Source organism: Callospermophilus lateralis, chromosome 1 (genome assembly GCF_048772815.1).
Source record: "Callospermophilus lateralis isolate mCalLat2 chromosome 1, mCalLat2.hap1, whole genome shotgun sequence".
NCBI classification, from domain to species: domain Eukaryota; kingdom Metazoa; phylum Chordata; class Mammalia; order Rodentia; family Sciuridae; genus Callospermophilus; species Callospermophilus lateralis.
The window spans coordinates 177,445,077-177,471,343 of NC_135305.1; the positions used below are offsets into that span (position 1 = coordinate 177,445,077).

Below are 26,267 nucleotides of genomic sequence, written 5' to 3' on the forward strand. Positions count from 1 at the left end.
TTACCTTCCTCATCCACCACCCATTGGGGGAGGGCTGGGGCCCTGAAGATGATTGATTCGACCCATTCTTCGGGGAGGGTTTCCTGGTGGCCTGGTAAAAGATAAAGTTAGTATCTACTGTTTAGTAGACATAATTTCAATGGATCCCTTCTGAACATTTAACTAGACCCTTTCATTTTTCAATCATCACATGATCATTAAAGAGTCTTTAAAATAGGAACTACCATTTAGATCAGGAGTTGAAAATTCAAATACTTATAGGAACCAGAGACCTAATGCAAGTGAGGAAACAGTCAAGCCAGGATTAGGATGAACAAGCCCCCAGCAACTCAGGCTGCTTTCTACCACGTGGAAACACAAACCCAGCCCATGCTATCTGACCTTCTGAGATTTTCATTGGCAGATGGAAATTTATACTGTAAATTGAAATCTTTAATGTTAGCCATCAGTTTTCATCTTCTAATTTCGACTTTTCCTATAGGATTTTTTTTTTTGGTGGGGTGGTTACCGGGGATTAAGCTCAGGGTTACTTAACCATTGAGCTATAGCCCCAGCCCTTTTTTATATTTTATGTAAAGACAGGGTCTCTCTGAATTGCTTAGAGCCTTGCTAAATTGCTGAGACTGACTTTGAACTTGTGATCCCCCAGCTTCAACCTCCAGAGCTGCTGGGATTATAGGTATGCACCATCACACTAGGCTCCCGTTTGTACTTTAGCTTTGCCAAATCAACTGTTTATCAAATCAGAGGCAACATGATTTTTGATTTACAGTAATTCATTAATTTTTTGTGAAATGGAACTTAACTGTTAACTTCCACTAGTCTAACTTCACCCAAAATATGTAATACAATTATAATAAACTATTATCAATTTTAAAAAGCCATACCCTCTTCCATCATCATATCTGGAATCGGATGAGTTTCCATAGCCTCTTCTTTTTTTCACATCTTGCTGAAGCAGAGTTTTAAAACTGAAACAAAGAACAGAAAACAACTGAGGTATCACTTTTGACCACATTAAAAATATATTTCCATGGTTTTAACTATCATTTTTGTGAAAAGATGTATAAAGCTACTCAGTAGTGCCAAATCTACATTTCTTGCACCCACAGGTCAACAGGATCTAGCTTATACATGTGTCTAAATTAAGTATTATGTTTTCTGCCAAACCCACACTTATTTGCTAATAATTCCCTGAGACTGAGCATGAAACTAGAGTCCTCTCTGATTTCCTTCCTCCACTCTACATCAAGTGTCAGGTACCAGAGTCCGTTTTCATAGTGTCTCACTTTCCTCACCCCTGCCTTTCCCCTGCCAACAGCCTTTGCCTAACATTACCTTGGGAAGGAACGGGGTGACAGTGGTGTGGCAGAGGCACAGGGCTTCTGGAACTCCATTGAAAGGGAATTTTCTTTATTTGTGAAGAAGAAGGATTTAACAGTAAATTTAAGAATAAAACAGTAAATGGATATGGAGTAGTTGGGACATGTAAAACACTTTAAATGAGTTTTGCACATAATTTAGGTCCTCACCTGTGTCTAGCTGAATTTTTCTATGGAACTCTCTCTCTTTCATTTTACACTCTACCCCTTTTTATTTATGTTCCATGCAGCCATAAAATTAAGCTTTCTAGACCACAACTACAAGCAAACTAAGTATAAAGCCCACAGCTTGATATTCACACTCCTCTGTCAACCTGCATATGGTTTTCTCCATACGGAATAACTTCCTCTGATGTCCAACATCCATAATCACGCCAATCCTGCTACCCCTTGTAACGTGAAGAAGGAACTGTCTCCCATGATTTTGCAACTCTGCAGTACTTTACGAGGCAGTCAAATACACATTCAAACTTACCATAAGACTTATTAGTAGTTCTCATAAAACAAGCACATGAAAGACCAAAAATGCACTTAAATAAGAATTGCTTAAAATTATTGAGGAAGTTTAAATTGTTGTCTTCTTTGCATCAATTCTGTCTTTATTTTAAAAAGTTAACTACTTAAAAAACAGGATAAAAATTCTCCTTATTCAGTTATTACACATAATGTAGAATAAAAGTTGCCCCATATATGAAAACAAGGAATCAGTAGACAGAATCCAAAGCATAGTCATTTGACAACAGAATTGACAGGCCTGGTTGCAGATTGAAATGGTTACAAAGTTAAGTGAACCCAGCTAACTTAATTGGAAGATGTTTGGTGGTGGCAGCTTTAACATTAAATGAATCTCAACTGCCCTTTCTAAAAATGATTTGAAAATTACAATTAACTGCTTCAGGAGAGCTAAGCTGAAGATATGCCACATAATGTACTAACATACTTCAGTCAACTTAAACATCAGAGCAACTAAGAGCACTAGTATACTTACAACAAAACCACAAACTCAGCTATTCCCCAAAAGAAATCTGTTATCAAAGATAGTCTCCATGGGGACTGACTCCGGCTGTCCAACACTTGTCCTATAGAAAAGAATACAGAAACTTTGGTGAGTACTACAAATTTCTGACCCAAGCGGCATTACATTTAGGTAGGCAACAATGATAAATTCAGTCAGCTGTTTCTATAGCCAACACAAGAAGTAGTCTACAATGTATGTATCATTCTAAGGAAGGGTTCAGGGAAGTAAAGCTCCATAATCCAGGGATCATTCCTTTAATATATCAAATGCTTACCTATGGTATATAAGTCAAGTGGTTGACTTCATTCTATTCAAATATTTCTCTGAGACCTCTTTTGTTTTTATTAGTAAAATACATATAACAAGACATTTTAGTGATAAAATTTACATAATAAAATTTACCCCATTTTTAAGCATAGTTATGTGGCATTAAGTACATTCATGCTGTTCTTAAACCATCACTACCATCCACCTCCAAGACTTTAGTCTCCCCCAACTGAAACTCTGCACTCATTAAACTCTGACTGCCCATTACCTCCTTCCTCCAGCCTTTGGAAATAACTATTATTTCCGTCTCTAAGAATTTGACTTGTAGGAACCTCATATAAGAGAAATTGTAGGGAGCCGGGCAGGTAATCCCAGCAACTTGGAAGACTGAGGCAGGAGGATCACAAATTTGAGGCCAGCCTCAGCAACTTGGTGAGGTCCTAAGTAATTTAGCAAGACCCTATCTCAAAAAACAAAAGGGCTAGAGATGTGATTCCATGGTAAAGTGCCTCTGGGTTCAATCCCCAGTACCAAAAAAAAAAAAAAAAAGAATCATGTCTTCTTTTGTGATTAGCTTATTTCACCTAATAGTGTCTTATAAGTTACATCCACATTGTAGCATTTGTCAAACTTTCCTTCCTTTTTAGGACTAATACTCCAGAGTATGTATATACATTTATCCAATCATTTGTCAGTGGACTCAAGTTTCTTATACTGAATCATGCTGCTGAGAACATGGTATAAACATCTCTTTATTCAAATATTCTGAAGAAACAAATGGCTTGGGTGGATAGAAAGGAATGTTCAACCACTTCCATTTTAAAATATTTTTTCACTTGCAAAGTCTCTTGCCTGTATGAAAAGATTGTTTATACATACTCTCACAAATTTTCAGAATGAGTTATTTTAATGAAATTCCTATAAATCAAAGAGTCCCCAGGCTATAAATACTAAAGGGAAGTAGCCTGTCCTTCATTAAAATGATCCCTATTTTCTATAACAGGATGCTCTTGAGCCTAACAATAAACTCTAGCTTTGTCTCAAGCTAAACTGGACCTAATTTTTCAAAGTACTTTTAAATAACAGCAGCTACTACATGAAAAGTTTATACTCTAGTGTTTCAGTCTTGCAACTCAAGAGGTCAGAATACTTGGGGCAAAGAATAACTGTCAACTACCTTGCCTCTCCAAGGTCCCAAGGGCTTTATCTGCTTACCACTTCTGCCCTGGTTTACTTTTCCTCTTTCCTTGACCAACTTATTCCCAGGTACCCACCTGGATCTAAGCTCTCATTGAGGTGGTGAGAAAAACTGGCTACACAGTCAAAAAAGGGGGTATAGGCTTGGTTCTGCCTCTTATCAGCTCTGCTTTATGGGTTGATGTGACATTTCTCTTGCCTGAGAAAAAGTATTTCAGGAATATCCATCACATGGAATTTTCAGGGGAAAATCATAAGATAGAAATAGAAATATTTTGTGCCGACAAGTACAAATCTAAAAAGGGTCTAACTGGAACCCACCAATTCTTCGGTTGTGATTTTAAAGAATCTACAGTATGCACACCCATCAGTCTATCTTTTTGTTTGCCCTTCCCCCATGCCAGTTTGTAAAGGCAGAAGCCCCTGTCCTCTAGTATCCCCAGAGGGAAAAAAGGTGCTTGAATAAAACTACATTTCTCAACTATAAAAGTGAGATAAAGTTGGGCGTGGTGGGGCACGCCTATAATCCCAGCAATTCAGGAGGCTGAAGGAGGAGGATGGCAGGTTCACAGGCCAGCCTCAGCAACTTAGTGAGATCCTGTCTCAAAATTTTAAAAAAAGGTTAGGGGAGATAAAAGGTCCTAACAGGATATTTATGTGGCTTAAATAGAATACTGTATATACATTAAAGCATTCAACGAATACAAGGAATTACTCAATAATGCATAAATAGAAGCTACTAGTCTTAATCACAAATACTATAAGACAAACTAAAGTCTGCAAGTGTCCAAAACTAACATGAAATTAAATTTTTGGGCTGGGGATGTGGCTCAAGTGGTAGCGTGCTCGCCTGGCATGCGTGCAGCTGGGGTTTGATCCTCAGCACCATGTACAAACAAAGATGCTGTGTCCGCCAAGTACTAAAAAATAAATATTAAAAAAAAAAGAAGAAATTAAATTTTGATGCTTTCCTTTAGTGTCCACCAACCAACTTGTTTCCAGGATTTTTAAAGTGGGAGATAGGATTTAGTAAAGCAAAGAAATGCAAAGTACACTCAGCCAAGACTTCTCACCGACTGCCCTAACAGTCTGGAGATAAACAGATGATTCAAGTAGAACCAGTACCTACTTCCACTGATCCAAAAACTACTAACATTGCACCACGGAATATCACCTGAGTCAAACAGGTGAGCAGCAGTTGGTCTGACACTGATCTCATCCATTATACTAAGTCTTTTCTTTCCAGCCATTTCCTTTGTAAACTTACAGAATTAAGTCTCTCTCAGATCCTCTATTCCTATGATAATTAATTTGCTCCTAGAGACAAGGGTGCTTTTTCTTTAGTTCCTGGAAAATCGGGCAAAAAGTTGGGTATATGACTGGCTACACGCTTTTGGGGGAAGAGCCTATCCAAAGCTTTTATCTAATTATGGCCTTAGGCTAGTTCTGGTTTGGGGATTTTTTTTTTTTTTTTTAACACATTAGAGAAACAGTATGGTTAATAAGGCCGCTGATGCTAACCTACCTGGGTTCGAATTCGAACTCAGCCATTAACTACTTCTGTGATCCAGGGCCTCTGGCCTCAGTCTCCATCCTTAAGACAGGGGTAAAACATTACCTGACTAGGCAGTTACAAAGACTAAACGAGGCGATAAGCACAGGGGCTCTAACAGTGCTCAAGGCAAAGAAAGAAAGAGCTACGTGTACCAAGTCAACATCCCGTTCTCCACTAGTTAAGGACAACCACGCCCGAGAGCAAAGACCACTTTCGCGAATCCGCCATCAGAAGCTCGCTGTACAAAGGCAAGGGTTCCGAGATCCCCGTGCCTAGCTTCACGTCCGCAGGACCCCACTCCAGGGGACCTCGGTCCCCGATCGTCGTCAGCAAAGGGACAAACGCTGACGCGCTCTAGGCTGGGGCGATTTCGCATCCAGCTCCGCCCGGTCACTCGGCACGAAGGCCGGGAAAGCCGCTCCGGGGCCTGGGCTGGACGAGCTAGGATGGGAAAACAAAATTCCGAAATCCGGCCTGCCTGGAAATCGGCCACCCCAACATCCCCTCCAACTCACCATTCGAGATGTAAACCATCTTGCCTCCGCTTCCCGGCTTCCCAGCGACTAAAATGCCCCGCCCCTCTCGGCTTCCGTAACTCCCTCCGCGCCGGCTCTTCAAACGTCACAGGCCACGATTAGAACGAACGCTGTAGAGGAGGGAGGTGGGCAGAGCCCATTGGCTGCTGGCGGAGACACGCCCCTCGACGGAGTTTTTGTCTCGCCACTCAGGCAACTTCCGGTGGAGGCTGGGGAGCCGGTAGTGGGAGGTTTTGTTGATCGTTATCCTGCCAGAGCCCATTAGCTGAGTTTTTTAAGATTTGGGTGCGGACAGGTCGTTTGCACCCTAGAATGGGCAAAGCTGCTTTTGATTGATAGGCACAGGGTCAGGGTAGGCAAAGCGTGTGAGCCGATTGAAGACAATAAATTCCTCAGAACTTTCCTGACTTGTGGACGTTTGAAGGTGTGGAGGTGTTAGTTTGGGGATCTGATTGGAGGAATGTGCCCTGACGTGGTGACTCCCGCGAAGAACTTAAGTGTCACACCTTTGGGACTACGCTGCCAAGCCTCTCCTAGATGTGTTCATTCTCTTTTAAACCAGTATTTTCTGCTCTGTGTTCAACAGAGGTGGAGTTTTTATCAGCTTTTGTGAAGCAATTGTAAAAATTCGACCTTAGCTAGACACCTTTCTCTGTGATGTCAAGACACGTCTTGGTTATGCACATCTTGGTTATTAAATATGAACCGCATTCTTTTGCTCCTCCATCCACTCGCCTGTTTCGGTTCCTTAAAGAAGGCAATTATTTTTCCTGTCTGAAGGCCTTTGTACTTACTGTTCTTTTTGTGTAGGCGCCTAATGATTGGTTCCTTCGTCTCCCCAACCTCTCCTTATTTCTTAAGCCGTGTGGCATCGCCTTGGGAAGACCCCACCACCTTCCTTAACAGGAAAAGGAAAATTACATTTTGGAAATAACTGTACTTTATGTTTAACAATGGTTGGTTAAGATTATATGTTCTAATACCTAGAATTGACAAAGATTTTATCTTATGGTGATTTGGGGGAGACGAGAGCACTCCCCCAATTACCCCGCCAAAAAAGTGCATCATAGGACAAAACAGTATCCTTCACCACATTTGAAAATTTTGCTGCACAATCATAGATGAGTTTTGCAAAAATACTGGAGAGACGGGTTCTAGGTATTCCTAAAGGCCTTAACCCAGACAGTTGCCACCATCAGCTCTCCCCTGTTCTGCACTAGTTGCCTTGTAACTGAAATCCCAGTTTTCACATTTTCAACCCTTAAGCAGTTTTTCAGACTGTAGCAAGAATGACCTTAGGATGGAGATCATGTATGTCCCTGTTGCTCCTAAAATAAAACCCAGGTCCCTGTCATGGCCTATAGATCCATTATCACCTGCCCACTTGATTGTCCCTTTCAGTATACCTACTGCCACATATGTGACATTCAAAAACCATGTTTAGATTTTTTTTTTTAAAGTTTTGTGAATCAGCTAGGTTTTTGGTGTCTCCAGGATTCTGCACATGCATTCCCCTCTACCTGGAACACTTTCCCTGACTCCTTGCACATTCAGAGCTGTTCATCTGTCAGCTTGAGTGTCATCACTTCATAGTGCTCTTCCATGGCACCTTGAGATTATTTTCCTTCTGTTTTTTTAATCTAGTATGAAATTATTTATTGTATAATTGATTTTTGTCTCTTCCTAAAGAAAATTTCTAAGGGAACCTTATTTACGTTGTTCCCTTTTGTATCCTCAAGGATACCATAGCCCTTTGGCAAGTGGCCAGTACTTGGATAAATTTGTTGGTTGGAGACAGAAAGAAAACTGTTCCTTAATAGACCCATGTTTTTCTGCATTGTTTTCTCATGTGCTTCCTCTTGATAAGAACTATCCAATAAAATAACAAAAACTTTGCAAATGAAAAAAAGTGCATAGTTAGTAACAAGATGGAGTAGAGGACAAATATGACATCTCCCCTCTTTCCCTAACCTCCATTAATGTCTAGAACTATAAGTTAACCATTAGCCCCCTGTTGAGCACTTGAAATGTGGCTAGTCAGATTTGAGAGGAACTGTACAAAACGTACATAAGATCACAAAGATTTAGAATGAAAAAAATGTAAAATGAATCAAGTTTTTAATATTAATGACTTTAGGAAATGGGAATATTTTGGATATTGTTTTAAATAAAATACTTAAAGTGATTTTACCTTTTTTCATTTTTTAATGTAACTAAGATTTTTAAGTTACATCCATGGCTCTCATTCATGGCTCACATAACATTTCTGTTAGACAGTGATGGTCTAGAAGAAATACTTTATTTGCCCGGCATAGAAAAGGCACTCAGTAACTATTTGTTGAATGGATCACTGAATTTCCTCAGTCTTTAATGATGAATAATAGTCATACAGGGTTGGCTAAGTGTCAAGCAATGTTCTAAGCACTTTACATTTATTATTCTTTTTTTTACATTTATTCTTCAAAACACATTTAATCTTCACAATAACAATAATAGCTAACATTTGTATAGCACTTACCCTGTGCCAGGCAATGTTTTGAGTGCTGTTCATGTATTCATTCATTGAAATCTTTAACACTATTAAGTGGGCTCTCATTCCCATTTTACAGATGAAGAAACCCAAATGACTTGTCCAAGGTCACAGAAGCAGAGCTTAGAATCAAGAGCCTGGCTTTACAATTCATGCTTTAAACCCCTGTGCTATACCACTTCTCCACACCTAGGCAGAGGTATTGAAACAGGATATAATTCAATGTGGTGTTCATAGTATGGGGTGGCTTCTGGAGACTATTCCAGTGTATCTCAGTTCTCAAAGTTGCAAAATAGATTCCTTCAGTTATTTCTTTCCCAGACACCTTTCCAGCAAAAGTTCTGTGATTTCTAAGTGAATTACTTTCCATCTCTGCATCAATCCCTTGGCCAGAGGGATGAGCTATTCAGAATGACAGTCACCTCTGAAGCTGAATCTGGAATCAGTCCCATTTAGAACAGAAGGCCTGGGAGTTGGAGAGGACTGGTGTTTCCAAGATAGCAAAGGAACACTGGGTTACATCAAAACAGTCAGATGCCCTCAATATTACCTTCAGGGAACATGGGAAATAGATGGCATTTATATTCTTTATTAACCTTTTATGTGTTTGTTCTTATGGTTATTGCCTTTGTGGTTTTTATTTCGTCTGGGCTCAGAAATGTTAACTCTTTAATTGTCTCACTTTTCTATCTTATGCTCTTCGTTATTGCTTTTCATGGCAACTTCTAATTGTTTTCAATTTTTTTAAAAGTTATATAGCCTCAAACTGGCTGTGCTGTGCAAATCAGCATTTTTTTTGAGCCAATAAGCATGTTCATTCCTTCAGCTCAAGTGATGATTATTTTACTCTAAAAGTTACTTTCTCCTTTTTTCATTTCCTGTATGTGTGTGGGTGGGTGTGTGTGTACATGTGCATGCGTGCTGTCACTGGGGATCAACCCAAGGCTTTGGGGTGTGTGTGTGTGTGTGTGTGTGTGTGTGTGTGTGTGTTCTACCACCGGGCCACACCCCCAATCACCTAGAAGATACTTTTTAAAGATTTGCCTGAGCTTATGTTCTGTACAAAAATGGGAAAATGTTCATAAACATTCACAGTGCAATTTTCCTTGGAAAATTTGGTTGGTTAAAACTGGAATTTGGTTGGAATTTTTCCAGGCATTCTGGTGCAAGTCTGTAATCCCAGCAGCTCTGGAAGCTGAGGGAGGAGGATTGTGAGTTCAAAGCCAGCCTCAGCAAATTAGCAAGCCCCTAAGGAACTCAGAGAGACTGTCTCTAAATAAAATACAAAAATGGATTGGGGATGTGCATCAGTGGTTAAGCACACCTGGGTTCAATCCCCAGTACCAAAAAAAAAAAAGTTTGAAATTTCATTGGTAGTCTCTAAAATATGTCTGCAAAAGTTGTTTTTTAGTTTTATGAACACCCCCAATTTTTTTTTTTCATATTTCCAGGACTCTACAGGTAGCTTTTCATCCTACCTGGAATACTTTCCCCTAACTCTTTGATATTATCAGTTTCATAGTGGGCCTGTCTATTTACATTTAAATAGTATATATATATATATATATATAAAGAATACCTTGACTTAAACTCATGGCTCCATTACAGGAAGAGAAACACTATTCCAATTATAAATTTTAAACTTTTAAATTGATTCAGTTTTAGCATTCCTGGCAAGTGTAATATAAACTGTTTTAGTGGTAGATGGAATGGGACGCTAGTCCAGATTTTCAAAATAAAACCCTCAGAGATTTGGGTGTTGGTTGCATTGTAGAGACACTGAATAATCATTAAAAGAAAATATAAATATTTTTATAATTATGTTCTTTAATATCAAAATACTTTTTAAGTCTTGTCTTTAGATCCCTAAATATGGAGTATAAGAAGTATAACAGAAGCGTATATTATGTTTATGGATCTCAGGATAACATTAATCTTTATATTTAAAAAACTAGTGTACATATATATACCATATGACTTTAAGGAATGCATAATTTACTATTCTTATCACTCACTTGTTTAGAGCACTCAATGGTTTTTGGATCTTTTTTTCGCCACTTTAATGTACATGTACTGTTAAAATCAAAAGCTGTAAATGGATCTCCCATGAAGAACAGGTCTCCTTTCTTTCCCTGAAGCTCACAATTCTAAAATCTGATCATTGAAGTTTCACTGATAGATTTCTCTCTGAATTTCCATCTTGTTTTGCATCATGGCCAAGCAATTCCTGACTTATTTCTTAGCTCTTTATGTTTTTCAAACATTTTCCCCATTATTTTATCCAAATCTTTTCAGTTGTCCTCAGATGGAGAGTGTTACAGTTTACATATGAGGTGACTCCCCAAAACTCACTTGTGAGACAATGTAAAAATATTCAGAGGTGAAACAATTAGATGGAGAAAGCCTTAACCTAATCAGTGGATTAATCCACTAATATGGATTAACTGAGTGGTAAGTGTAGGCAGGCAGGATGTGACAGAAGGAAGTAGGTCATTGGGGTCCTGTCTTTGCAGTTTATGTTTTGACTTCTCTCTCTCTCTCTCTCTCTCTCTCTCTCTCTCTCTGTCTCTGTCTCTCTCTCTCTATTTATCTATCTCCCCCCCCCATCTGAGCTGCTTCCCTCCCCAACACCTTTCTGCCATGATTGCCTCACCTGGGCCCAGAGCTATGGAGTTGGCCCACCATAGACTGAACCTCTGAAACTGTGTGAACCAAAATAAACTTTCCTCCTCTGTTTTTGTCAGGTTTTTTTGGTCAAGTGACACAAAAGCTGACTAAAACAAGGGGTTTAGTACAAATTACTTAATCTTTCATGAGAGAAGTGCAAGTTGATAAATTTATTTCTCCAAGTCCACATTACAACTTAGATTTGATTGTAGATCACACACACTGCTTTGCTTTTGATTTAAAAATTCTTATGTTTATGAATAAATTTTCCAGAACAACTGCTATTTTCTGACTGTAGTCAAAACACATTATTGTTTATAAACAGAAAGACTGATTATAAGCAGTAAACTAAAATGTGTGGGTGGTTTAAAAACATTTATCATCAAACATTCCACTTTTAATGTTTTTACAACAAAACATAAATAAAATCTTACTTTTACTTGCTACTCTTTGTTCTTTTAATGGGAGGGTCAAGGAAATAGGTTTATTTTATGATCTTTTATGGAGAAGTTTCTTTTTCATGGCCCAGTGATAAATGGTCATGGAAGAGATCCTTAGCCAGGTTTAAAAGGATCTATTAGAGATGTTGCTGTTAAAACTAGGTGACTAGGGCTGGAGTTATAGCTCAGTGGTGGAGTGCTTGCCTAGCATGTTTGAGCCCTTGGGTTCCATCCTCAGCACCACATAAAAATAAGTAAATAAAATAAAGGTTTTGTATTCATCCACAATTAAAACTTAAAAAAAAAAAACTAGGTGACTATACAGACTGTCACAAATGTCTTAATATCACCTTATTTTTTCATTACTAATTATATAATACCAGCAGCTTGGTTAATATCACCCAAGGTCAAAGAGGGGGTCTCAACTGCAAAATATCGTCTTATCATAATGAGTCAGCCATCTCTTTTGCTATGAAACCCTAACTTGTTTTTGACGGGAAGTATGAAACCGAGGCTGAAAATGGAAACTGGCAGGCAAGGAAGTGTTGCTTGATATTATTTTTTCATTCCTTTTGAATGTATTTAGCTACTTCTTAGTGGCACCCAGTCTTTCATGTTCAGACTGAGATGTTTCACAAGTATTTTGGAGACCATATGTGCAGAGAAGTGAAGAAGTAAGTGGAAATGACTATAGCCACCCTGGTATTGACCTGTTTGGTTACTTTTGTTCCTGCCCTGTGCTCTGCTGGCTGGCAGCAGAGGGGAGCTGGTGCAGAGGATACCAGTGGGGCTGGCACAGAAAACAGAGAACTGTCACTCAGACTTCCTGCAGCAACATCAGTGATAGCACAAACAGTTCACACTGGGATTTAGTAGGCTAACTGGGGACTTAGAAGCTCAGCTTTGGATCTGTTCCCACATGGGGAAGCCACCAGAACATGACTCTAGTCATTTCAATTGAATCACTGTTTTTAGAAATGTTAAACTCCAGAGAAATGCTGCTAAATTACATTTTCCATCATAAGCCTTGAAAAGTTCTTATCTTTAATCCAGCATTTCCTTTTTCAGAATTTACTCTAAAGAAGCATCAAGAGATATTCAAGCAGATTTATTAGCAAGGATATTTATTCCAGTGTTACTTGCAATGAAAAAAAAAAAAAAAAAAGGAAGGAAGCCTTGTACTTTTGTAACAATGGGAAATTATCTAAATTTTGGAATAAAATAGCACATTATATGTTAAAAAATGGGAAATCACTTATGATACATTAAGCGAGATAAATGGATTACAAACAAGAAGTACCTATGATATCAATGCAAAAAGTGGAAACATATGTATACCAAATATATTATATAGAAATGTAAGGCATTATGGGGAGCTCTAATTTCTTCTTTATATCTTTCTGTAGTTCCAAAATTTTCTATAATAAACTTGTATTTCTTTTTATCGTTAGAAATAAGTAACAATACTTTTCATGTTAAGTTATATTTGTTAGAAACTGCAAGCTCATTTCTAGTTTCGTTTTAATGTTTTAGATAATTCTTCAAAATATTTTTGTTCCTGCAGAAGGGATAGAAACTTATAATCAAGGGATTTACTCAGGTGGCTATTAACTGTTGGAGTGCAATTTAAAAGCAATTTTATTTCATGAGGTTATATTTGACTCTGCCCAATTGCATTTGTGCACACAGTATATACATGGCATCCCATAATATTAGTCAAATCAATGTTTTGTGGTTTTCCTTAACTATGAAGGGTCTGGTAAGAATCAAGGAAACATAGTTTAGCTCAAAAATTCTTGAGCGGTAATTAAAGTGAAATCTTACGTTTACAAATTTTGTGAATGATGTATTTGCAAGGTTGTGGATCTTAGAGCCCTTCTTTTGGGTAGACTGTTGATAGACACTAGAATCATCTTACTAGTATTTGGATCATCCTGAAAAAATGACCAATGAATCAAGAACATTTATGGAATGTGGATGGCAAAAGAGGAAGCAAGTAAACCCTCAAAACAAACAAACAGAATGAACCCAAAGTTTGCTCCATGAGTGATCTAACCTCTGTCCTTTAAAGGAATTTAGAAAATATAAAAAGTTACGCTGTATCTTAATTTTAGGGAAAAAAAATTAGAGTTCAAACCAATGATTTTTGCCTTCCAGCTAGAAGTTATTCTGAAAATAGAATGCAGGCAATCAATGCTGAAAATAAGAAATATCTTTTAAGTATGCATATAATGAATGATAAGACTTGAGCTGCTTCTCAAGGCAACAGACAAGGGCTGCAGAGACCCCACGTGATGCCCAAGGCAGTGGAAGGGCCACTCTTACTAAATGTGCTCTGGAATATATTCTATGAGCAATTTGTTTTCTTTAATTCTTACTTCCCAAAAGAGTGTTATTTCAATTTTAGATATAAAAAAATTATTTTTGAAACCTAAGACTGGTGGAGGAAGCAGATTTCTTTGATCATCTGGGTTATGTGATTGTTTGATTGTTTGTTTGTTTTTTTTTTTAACCAGGAATTGAACCCAGGGACACTGTGTTAGTCAGATTTTTCGCTGCTGTGACTTAAAGATCTGAACAGAACATTGTAGAGGAGGAAGAGTTTATTTGAGGGCTCACAGTTTCAGAGGTCTCAGTCTTTTGGCAGCTGGCCCCATTCCTTGGGGGTGGAGGTAAGGCTAAATAAACATCATTACAGAAGAGTGTGGCAGAAGGAAGCAGCTCACGAGATGATCAGGAAGCAGAGAAAGACTCTACTCACCAGATACAAGATAAATACGCTGTAGGCACACCTCCCAATGACCCATCTTCTTCTGCCACACCCTACCAGCTTTCATTTACCACTCAGGTAATCATCAGGAGATTAATTCACTGATTAGGTCAAGACTCCCATAATACAATCATTTCTCCTCTAAACCTTCCTGCATTGTCTTACACATGAGTTTTTGGGGGACTCCTCACATCTAAACCATAACAGATGCTCAATTACTAAGCCACATCCCCTCTCTTTTTTTTAAAAAAATGTATTTAGAGACAGGGTCTCACTAAGTTAAGAGCTTGCTTGATGATTATAATATGAGCCAGGGAAAAAAGGATCTTTAGATGCTTCAGTGTGTTCCCTTTTCCATCTTTCTTAATGGACTATAGATTTCAGGAGAGAGCTTCAAAAAGGTGCTAGGCACTTTACTTTTTGCTCTAGATCTTAAAGATCCATTCAAACATTCAACTGTTCCTGCTATGAATTAAGGCTAATGTGACAAACTTTTTCGGTCTTACAGGGTGCAAGTCATCATGCTAGACAATGGGACAGATAATAATAATAATAATAATTAACATTTAGTCAGCATTTATTATATGCCAAATAGTGTTCCAAGCAATTTCCATATGGAACATTGTGTTAAACAAGCATGACTTTTGGGTTGTGATGAATAATTTTACTTCTGTCTCCCACCTCTCCTTTACATTTCTTTCAGTGGGGCTAGTTATTCTCTGCTTCTAAATGAAAACTTGGGCAATCCCAACAATTTGTTATGGTTTCTTATAGGTCACACAGTTGTTTCAATTTAATGAGTAGAATGTCCAATGCTAATATTCAAAACTCCTAATTCTGTTTTAAAAGAAAGGTTTTTCCTTTCCTCAATAGAGGCTTGCTGTAGGCTGGAACAATTACATAATTACATGCTTCTCTCTTTTTGGGTCCCACTCCCTATTTTTTTTTTTCTTTTGGTGCTGGGGATGGAACCCAGGGCCCTGGGCATGCGAGGCAAACACTCTACCAACTGAGCTATATCCCCAGCCCCACCCCTGGGTTTTTACTCCCTGCTCCATGAGATAGCTTCTTAGGGTTTTGTCCCATCTGGGAATGGGGGGGAGAACATAGGGGAACACAGAAGTTCTTACACATGATGCTTCATAATCTGGGCTGATTCTCTCTGAGTCTAGTTTTTGTGGGGTTTTGGAAATTCTCTCAGTTGCTAGATATCTATCGCAAACAGAACCTTTCATAAATTCAAAAGTATCCTTATTTCTGCTCGATTTATTCGTGATTCCTTCTTCTGTTCCTGGTAATCCACAGTTTATCTCCAGTATTTTCTGCTGCTACCCTTTGCCCTGCCAGGCAGATATCTTAACAGGACCCACCCAATGCCAGCTCTCTCCCTCACCTTTTGCCCAATAGTCTGGAAATACCAGCCAAGTTAGCACTTGCTCTTTCTCCCTTGCCCTGTCTCTCCTGTCTGCATACAGAAGCTTCCTATAAAGCTACTGTGCTTATCTGTCAATAACCATAGTTTACCAATTAGCCTTTTCAGCATCGGTAGGTTTTATATGCATCTCTTGGACAGAGCAGAGTAGGTTCATGCTGGGACCATACTGAGTATCAAAGTGAATGGCCAACTGGGGGCAACATGGCTGTCAGTTTGAAAATGGCATGATCTTATGACTTGATCTTTTCATTCTTTCTAGCCATAAGACATACCCTTGTTTCTTCCACTTAAAAAACAAAAGTCATATACATCCTGTGTCACTTAATAACAGGGCTACATTTTGAGAAATGTGCTATTAAGTGATTTTTATCATTGTGCAAACATTATGGACCAAACTTACACAAGATGGCAACTGTAGTTGATTTATTCTTTATCTTTAACATGTCTCTCTTAACATCTGTATCTGTCCATGTTGCATTATCTATAATGAGGCAAGCTAACTTATAAAGAAAAGAGGTTTTGGAGACTAAATGTTTAAGTGTCATAGTTCAGGCTCTGGCAAAGGCCCTATGGCAAAGAGTCGAGTACATGTGGGAAGAAGGATCATATCTTGAAACAGGAAGCCAGAGGGAGACTAGGGTCCCATAATCCCTTCTGAGGACATGCCCCCAGTTGATGTAAGGACCTTTCACTGGTCTTCACCCCTTAAAGGTTCCACATCACTTCTATACCACCAAACTGGGGACCCAAGCTTCCAACACATGAGCCTTGGGGGACAAACCACTTCCAAACCATAAAGACATCCAATGTATTTTTTTTGTCTTCTATAACAGAACTGAATAGTCTTAAAAATACAATAAATATGTACTTTACTCCTTCTAACACTTAGTGATACAAATTCATTTTCTCTAGATGTTTTCCTGAAAGTGGTGCAGCATTCTGTCCATTCTTCTTACAAATCTTCAAAGAAAACCTCTTTTAGTGATTCTCAGTTTTCAACATTGAACCTTTTTGTACCCTCATGTGGATAAGGGCTTAACAGTTGAGGTACTTTGCAAGATATAACCTGTTCTAGTTCCATTCCTTCTTTCCTTCTTTCTTTTCCTGTATCTTTCCTTCCTATCTCCCTCCTCCTCCTCCTCTTCCTCCTCCTCCTCCTCCTCTTCCTCCTCCTCCTCCTCCTCCTCCTCCTCCTCCTCTTCCTCCTCCTCCTCCCCTCCTTCTTTTTTATTTTGCAATGCTAGGGATCAAATCCAGAGCCTTATGAAAGCTAGGCAAGCTCACTATAGCCGAGGCACACCCCCATCCTGCTCTGGTTCCTATTTTAATATGTTGTATATACTTGTATATACTTCATTCAGGAGCCTCAATCAAAACATCTATTTTAAAACCTATTACACATGTATCATTCCAGTTATCCTCACAACAACCCTAGAAGATTGGTACCATGATCATCTCCAATTTATAATTGACCAAACTGAGACATTGAGAGATTTGGTAACTTTTTCACAGCTACCAAGTGGTAGATCTGGGATTGAAACCCAGGCAGTGCGGCTGCAGAGTCCCTGTCAATAAACAACTTTCATTCTCCAGGGAAAGAGAGGACTTGATAATGCACAAGTGATTAATGAAAAACAGAAGAATGTCAAGTGCCGTAGGAGAACCACATACTCAGTACCCATGAGAGGCGGAAGAGAAATAGTACATGCTCTCTGGAGGGGATCAGAAAAGGATTCCGAAGAAGCCATAGTGGAAGCCTATCTTGTAAGATGAACGTTCCCATAGGAGTCAGGAGGTAGAAGTGAAGGATTGCCATAAGATCGCATTAATCTTTCAGAAATCCTTCCACCTGACTCTCTAAATGATCACATACTTTAAACCTAATAAGATTTATAAAGGGATTAACTTGACTTGACTGATTTTTAAAGCATCCTGTTTCTACAGCTTATCTTACAGAAGACAATTGTTTTGTCACTGGCTTGGATTTGTCTTCCAAAGCCTGGTAGGTATGCTGCCACCTTAGAAAGGTTCTGATTGGCATCAAGTCTTGCAAAGGGGGCTGGAGCTGTAGCTCAGTGGCAGAGCTCTTGCCTAGCATATGTGAGGCACTACATTAAAAATAAATAAAATTAAGGCATGCTGGCCATCTATAACTATTAAAAAAAAAAGGAAAGTCTTGCAAAGGGTATTTTCCTATCATTTCCAAATGCTTTGTAGATGGGTGAAATTGTTAGGGAGTAGCTAGCAATGAGCAAGGTCATGCAGGCAAGGTCACAAGTGTTCTTTAAATGACTTTAGGGTCTGCTTTAAACTACTTCCAAAGTAGAAAGTTAATTTGTAGAAAATAAATAGAAGCAAGGGAGCTAGTTGAAAAATCACATCAAGAGAATAGGATTAATGGGACTAATGACAGAGTCCACTGAGGTTGATGTGAAATTAGGAATTATGGCTATAAGTGTCTCCAATTGTCTGGAAGGAGGATTCCTTTAGTAGCACAGGGACATTAAAGTAACTTCTGACCAGCTACTGACCCCAGTGCCTGCATTAACATGGGATTGACTTGTTTATGAAGCCCCCCTAAATAGGATGGCCACCAACTAAGGTCAAAACCTCTATCACCCAATGTGAAGGAGGAGTTGAACACCTGATTGGCAAAGAGTACAGAAGGTTATCCCCAGTTCTGGTAAATATCAAACAGTAATAAAATTTGGGGACAGCATTGTCTCCTTGGTCTTTCTTTGCTTGGAGATGGCCCACTCTCTCTCTCTCTTGAGAGTGCTCTCTGCTTGAGCCTCACTTGGCTTTTACTTTACTTTCACCTATAATAAAGTTCTCTTGGGCTGGAGATTTGGCTCAAGTGGTAGCGCGCTCGCCTGGCATGCGTGCAGCCCAGGTTCGATCCTCAGCACCACATACAAACAAAGATGTTGTGTCCACCAAGAACTAAAAAATAAATATTAAAAAAAAAATTAAAAAAAAAAAGTTCTCTTGCATGGATTTTGGTGGCTGACTTTTAATAAATTTTCTTTCCTTGGAACATAAGAACTGAGGTTTGGAGTTTCAGCTCCCTGCTTTTCTGTGACACAATGTTATATCTTGATTCTGTTTTGACCTTCAGAAGTAAGCTGCGGTATGTAACAATGAAATTATTGTTCACTGTCACCTCTGATTGTCAACAAGCCTTTGAAACACAATAAGGCAGAAGTGACTGGACTTTTGTGTCTCCAGGGTCAGGCAGGTAGAAACTGTGGCAAATGGAGAGGAACTGTTCCTTCTTTCTCTAAAGGGGACAGAAAGGGTTGCTGGACAGTTGTCACCATGTGGGATGGGAGTGTAGTGTAACCAGAGCTTCTGATGGTTTCAAGAGAGAGAGGAATTATGGATGACTATCTGAAATTCCTTTTGGTGCTAGGGGTGAACCCCGGGGCCTTGCACTGAACTATATCTCTAACCCCTGAAATTTCTCTACTTTAAAACGATGGTAACTGATACATATTTCTTTTTTTTGGGTACAGGGATTGAACTCAGGAGCACCCGACCACTGAACCACCTCCCCAGCCCTATTTTGTATTTTATTTAGAGAAAGGTTCTCGCTGAGTTGCTTAGCGCCTCCATTTTGCTGAGGCTGGCTTCCATGCCATTTATTATGGAAAATTTCAAACACTGAAAGATAGAAAAGCACGGCAAACCCATCATTGGTACATACCAAACCGATAGAAATGATCAACTCATAGCCAGTCTTATTTGGTCCATACTCCCACCTGCTTCCCCCCACCCAGATTATTTTGAAGCAAGTCCTAGATATCATATAATCTCATCTGTAACCATTTCAGCATGCATCTTAAGATACATATTTGACAAATGTAATTGCAATGCTATTTTCTCACTAACAAAAAGTTAACAATTCCTTGATAACATTAAATGACCTGATGTTCAAAAATCCCCTCCTATTTATCACAAGTTTTGTTCATATGTTTCATGTCAGGATTGAAATACATCGCAGTTGGGTATGGCTTGATATGTCTCTTTTATTCTGTAGATGAACATGTCATTGTAATAAAAATAAAAAATTTCATAGTGAAAGAAAGAAAATTGTTTAAGTCAGCTTTTTTTGGATGCTGCAACTAAAATACCTGACAAGAACAATTTTGAAAGAGGAAAAGTTTATTGGGGGCTCATAGTTTCAGAGATTTCAGTCCATAGATGGCTGACTCTGTTGCTCTGGGCCTGGATGAGGCAGAACATCAAGGCAGAAAGGTGTGAAGAAGGAAAGCAGTTCAGGACATGACAATTAGGAAGCAGAGAGACTGTTTCACTCACCAGGGACAAAATATATACCCTAATCATATCCCCAAGTAGCACCCACCTCTTCTAGCGACATCCTCCCTGACTATAGTTAACACCCACATAATTCTATCCGAGGATTAATGCACTGATTAAGTTAAGGCTCTCCTAACTCAATCATTTCACCTATAAGCTTTCTTACATTGTCTCACTCAATGGGGAACACCTCGTATCTAAACCATCACACTGGGGATGTGGCTCAAGCGGTGGCTCAAGCAGTAGCGCCTGGCATGAGTGCAGCCCGGTACGATCCTTAGCACCATATACAAACAAAAGATGTTGTGTCCGTTGTTAACTAAAAAATAAATATTAAAATTCTCTCTCTCTTAAAAAAAAAAGAAAAAAGAAAAAAATGTTCACAGGGCCACTTACTGAAAACAAAACATGTGTTGATAAGAGAAAATTCATTGTTCTGGTGATTCAATAGATAATATGGTGAGTTTCCCAGGAACCAGGAAAGTACAAAATATCATGTAGGTATTCTCACCATCACACTATATAGAACATAGTGAAGCCAGATTTAAAGTTAGGTAGTCAGTGTAGTTAGGTAAATTGGGTCTAATATCATCGAGTGAAATCTAAAATGGAGGCCATGCTGGGAATGACTCAGGGAAAACGCAGGACAACTCATGGAATGTTAATGAAGTCCTGAAAAGGCCCTAGGCCAAAGTCCACCTCAAAGAAATGTTAATGGAGCTCAGAAAACAGCCCCAACAGACTTGGAGATAGCCCATCCCCAAAGGTGCTGACTCAGAAGTCCTTCCTGACCAGATTACTTCTTTGGCCCACCTGTGTCCCACCCCTCTTCCAACCTACATTCCATCACCAAAACTATAAAAAGGGGAAACAACCGCACTTCCACGGATTCCCACCTTTTGGGTCCCCTTCTTCCTCCGGGAGAAGTCTTTTCTGCTGTCCTTTAATAAATTTCTAATTTCTACTCTGACCTTGCCTCGGTGTGTGCTTTCTGGTGTTATTCTTCAACATTGGGGAAGCAAGAACTCGTCACCGGTCAACAGCGGTTTCAATAGTACTATTTAAGAAATAATGCTTTTCATGTTAAAAAAAATTATAAAAACAAAAACTTAGGAAGACATCTCAAAAACAAGGGGTAAGGATCTCTAATATTTCTTTCTTTCATAAAACCTCTGGGTAAACTGGCAAAAAAGGTCAGAATCAGCTTTTAATTGTGGAAATTAACCAAAGGCTTATAGCAATCTGGAGTGCATTGGTTTAAGAAAAGTGGATGAATCTTGGTAAGTATAGAATTTTTTTTTTTTTTTTTTTTTTTTGTGGTATTTTATTTGCCCTGTTGCCACTTCCCCCTCTCTAACTCTCAATTTTGTTTGGTAGCCTTAAAACACCAACAGGCCACAGTTGTGAAAAACAGCAGCCTGGCCATCAACATAGGGGCCCGCATGGGATTGAAGGATCTGTAAAGCCTCATTCCTGAAGAATTGCCATTATTTTTTGGCCTGTCTGAAAGGTCCTGGAAGATCCCATTTGCAAGGCTGTCTTTATTTGATCTGAATCAGAAACTCACAAGAAGTATAGAAAAAAAAAACAAAACTGTTCACAGGGCCACTTACTGAAAAAGGTTAAAAGCAATCTGTTGACTCTGTGTTTACCTAAGGCAGTGAATAATACTTGAAGTAAACAACAGTGATACTGCCTGTTAGTCAAGCATATGAAGCAGGATTTATTTAAAAAGGGGTAACATAGACTTCTCCCTTGAGGGAGAAGGGAGTCATAGCTGGTATCACAGTATCCCAAGAGGCGAGGTGTTCTGCCTTTTAAAAAAATTTTTTTTTAAATTTTTTTAGTTATAGATGGACAGAATGCATTTTTTTTTTTTTTTTTTTTTTTTTAATGTGGTGCTGGGGATCAAACTCAGTGCCTCACACATACTAGGCAAGTGCCCTACCACTGAGCTGCAACCCCCAGCCCTAGTTCTGCCCTTTTTATATGTCCTAGGATTCCTTTGTTCTCCTGCACTCTTCCCCTTATCTTTCTCCTTTCTGGGTAGGTGACTAGGCCCAGGAATGCTCAGTGGGAGGGCCAAAAGGTGAGAACAGGTGGGCTGTAGGGGGAAGGGCAGGATGGAGCAGCCCCAGGGCACAGTAACTAACAAGCTTATAGCTCCCTGTAGGGAGGGGAAATTCCTGGGACAGGTTACCTTGGCAACAGGTTGGAGCAGGGGCAAGTTCTTGATAAGATTCCTCAGGGGACAGTCTCCAACTTCTCAGACTCACTCAAAATTGGCCTCCTGGACCCGACCTGACTTGATTTATCTATCTACACTGACTGTCTATCTAATTCTGGCTACAACAGAATAACCAAAAAGCTTAAAAGAAAAAATTGGCTGTGAGATATTCACAGGGGTTTTGAAAAGCATTGACATGTTCTTGAGAATCTGGAAGGTCACCTGCATGAGCAGGGCTGTGGTCATCATGAAGACCTGAGAAGGTCTTGGTATTCTCACATCTGGCTGATTTTTAGTCTCTGACCAAGCAGAAGTGATGGGTTTGGAAAAATTTCCAATGGTCTGAACATTTAAGGTATGTACACACACACACACACACACATACACACACACACACAAATACTCCTTCTGCAAAGACTCACTAGTTTCAGACCTTTAACAAGATTTCTGTCCAATCATTAGCTGATCCCCAAACTAGCTTAACAGAGGTACCCATGTGCTACATGCAACAAAGAAGACTACAGAATTAGTTTTTAAAAAAGAACATGAAAGAAACAAATGAGGTCTGGGGATTATTACCCAAAGGACATGTATGAAGACACGAATTGGTGTGAATATACTTTGAATATAACCAGAGATATGAAAAATTGTGCTCTATATGTGTAATAAGAATTGTAATGCATTCCTCTGTCATATATAAATTTAAAAAATTTAAAAAAGAAACAAAGAGAAATGATGAAACATAAACTTGGTTCTTTGAAAAGATTAATAAAATTCATCAAACTTTAGTGAAACTAAGAAAAAAAGAGTGAAACTAACATTACTAAATAAGGAATGAAAGAAGAGACATTATTGACCTGAAGGCATAAAAAGGGCTATAGGGAAAATCTATGAACAAATTAGCCTAGGTGAAATGAACAAATTCTCAAAAAGACACAAACTATAAAAACTGACTCAAGAAGAAATAGAAAACTGGAACAGATCTATAAAAGGAAATGAGACTAAAACGGTATTAAAAATCATCTTCCTGCAAGTAAATGCACAGAACCAGATGATTTTGCTGATGAATTCTTTCAAACATAAATAATTGATACAATTCAAACAAATAAGAAAAAATATATGAAATAGGGAAAATTTTTCTGTTCATTATAAAAAGACCAGTATAACCCACATTCAAGAATCCTGCCTTATTGGGGCATGGTGGTATATATGCCTGTAATCCTGTAAGGTTGCGGCGAAGTGTCAGAGGAAGGGACCACCAAGAGACTGACTTTATGCAATAAGCAGGTGGGGGTTTATTGAGGATCCAATCCAACGAGCTGGGGCTCCCGGCCCACTCAAGAAGGGAAAGCACCCAAGAGCCCCGGGCAGGGGTTGAGCAGTGCTTAAGTACACTTTTTGGGGAGGGCGGGGGATTTGCATACATCAGAACAAATCATCATGAGGCACGGGAAAATTGAACAACAACTCTGAGACATGATTAGCACATTCATTGGCGGGAACAGATTGGGCAGGGGTGATTGGTCACTCCTAAGCGGGGTACACATTTAAACTGATTGGTTCGGGCCCTGTATGCTTACGTGACAAGCTGCACAGGGCCCTAGGCTAAATGGCCAGTCGGGTGTTGTCTTAACTGCCTCAGGAATTTCAGGTTCTGGGTGTAACAGAGGAATTTAACAATACAATGCCCAGTCTTTTATACTTTAACTCAGGCCTTGCAGCTAAGAAACTTTACCCTTTCAATCCTAGTGACTCTGGAGGCTAAGGTAGATAGATTACAAGTTTGAGGTCAGCTAAGCAATTTAGTGAGACCCTATCTCAAAATGAAAAAAAATTAAAAAAAAAATAGGGCTGGGGATGTAGTCTACTGGTAGATTGGTCCACGTTTAATCCCCAGTTCAAGGAAGAAAGGAGGAAAGGAAAGAAGGAAGGAAGGAAGGAAGGAAGGAAGGAAGGAAGGAAGGAAGGAAGGAAGGAAGGAAGGAAGGAGTATACCTCTAAGTACTTCACATGCAAGTGGAATGATATAGTATTGGACTTGAGTTTCATCTTTTCATTTCAATATGCAGGACTGTCATTAGGATTTCTTGCAGGGCAGGTCTAGGTTTAATGAACTTCTTCAGCTTTTATTCAACCAGGAAATGTCTTAAATTATTTCTCTCTTTGAAAGACAGTTTGCCAGATATAAGTTTCTTAGTTAATAGGATTTTGTTTGTTTATTTGTTCTTTTGCTTTTTACCACTGGAATGTATCAGTCCCCTGCCTTCTAGCTCCAAGGTTGCTGATGAGAAATCTGCTGATGACCTTATTGAGGGTCCCTTGTATGTGTCAATTAGCTTCACTAATGTTGTTTTCAAGATTCTTTCTTTGTTTTGTCTTTGGACAGTTGGATTATAATGTATCTCAGTGTGGGTCCCTTTGAGTTCACCCTATTTGAAATTGATTGAGCCTGTCTGTTTAGATTCACGTCTTTCAACAAAATTGGGAAGTTTAGGCTCTGAATAAACTTTTGTGGCTCAATAATTAGTATTCCTGCTCTTCATCTTTCCTTTTCTTCTTCCCTTTTTTGATGCCTGATGGCCAGAAAATTCCTTGAGATCAATTTTGCTGCAGGTTTTTGTTTCCTTTGGTATACCCAGCTAAAATTTCATGGTTTAAGTAGCATTATGCATCTTTGGTGGTGGTTTAAAAAAAAATATATATATATATATATATTACATATATATGAAATATTTTATATATAATATACTTATATATAAATGATGGTATCATTTAATCAGTTTTGTAGAAAAAATTTGGCCACATTTCACCTTTAAGCTCTGCACAATAAAGATTCAGGGGCAAATGCATTCAGATGATTCTGGTCTTATCTTTATAGTTGGAGATATAAAGTATCTTGTGGTCATTCATTGTGCTTGAGTCCATTGGATTGGATCACTATCTGATAGATTCATTATTAAGCTTCTAATAGAATCAAATTCACAGTAGCACAATTATTGTGCATCTACTGTACATGAGGTACTATAAACCAGTTCAAAACTGTGTTTGTTTTCCTGAAATTAATTATGCTTATAAATATACTCCAAAGGAAAAAGGGTAAAAGAAAGATGGAAATGTTTAGTTTTTAAATGCATTATTTCACTAAAGAGTTTCAATAGTTTGTGAATTACTTTCTAAAGTCTGAATTGTATCTACCTTCCCTTTTTTCCTACTACCCTGACATAAATTTGTTGTTGAAGTCCAAACTCACAGTAACATAGAACACAACCTATTTGCTGACAGGTTCTTTTTTTATGACGGGGGTTGGAAGAGTACTGGGGATTGAACTCAGGGGCACTCTACCACTGAGCCACATCCCCAGCCCTATTTTATATTTTATTTAAAGAAAGGGTCTCACTGATTAGCTTTAGCATCTCACTTTTGCTGAGGCTGGCTTTGAACTTGTGATCCTCCTGTCTCAGTCTCCCAAGCTGTTGGGATTATAGGCTTGGCATCTGGCCGCTGATAGGTTCTTCACAGAGACAGTCAATTTAAGATGAAATCATTAGGGTAAGTCCTAACCCAGTGTGACTGTTGTTGTCCTGATGAAACGGGAGAACTTGGACATGGAGACATGCATAGAAGAAAATGTTAAGAGACACAGGGAGAAGACAGCTGTCTACAAGGCCAAGGGGAGAAGTGTGGAACAAATTCTTCCCAAGTCCTCAGGAGGAACCAGTCCTGCCACTACCTTGACTTTGACTTCTAGTCTCCAGGACAGTGAGGCAATATATACACATATTTTTGTTCTGTTTGTTTAAGCCATTCTGTTTACATTATGGCTCTTAGAGCAGCCCTACTAGACTAATACATTACTAGTTGATTTTTTTTTAAATAAATATAAAGCTAATCAACTCTTTAACAAAGGATGGAAATGTGGATAT

General features: G+C 38.8%; 1 protein-coding gene across 1 annotated transcript; it reads right to left on the reverse strand.

Annotated features, from left to right (window-relative positions):
* Positions 1 to 6,009, reverse strand: Selenok (selenoprotein K). Its single transcript, XM_076868248.2, has 4 exons — positions 5,935 to 6,009; positions 2,371 to 2,461; positions 888 to 971; positions 1 to 91 (listed from the first exon to the last, which is right to left on the reverse strand). Exons 1-4 carry the CDS (start codon positions 5,951 to 5,953, stop codon positions 1 to 3), a joined length of 285 nt encoding a protein of 94 aa, XP_076724363.1. The 5' UTR covers positions 5,954 to 6,009.
* Positions 6,010 to 26,267: the final 20,258 nt, after the last annotated feature.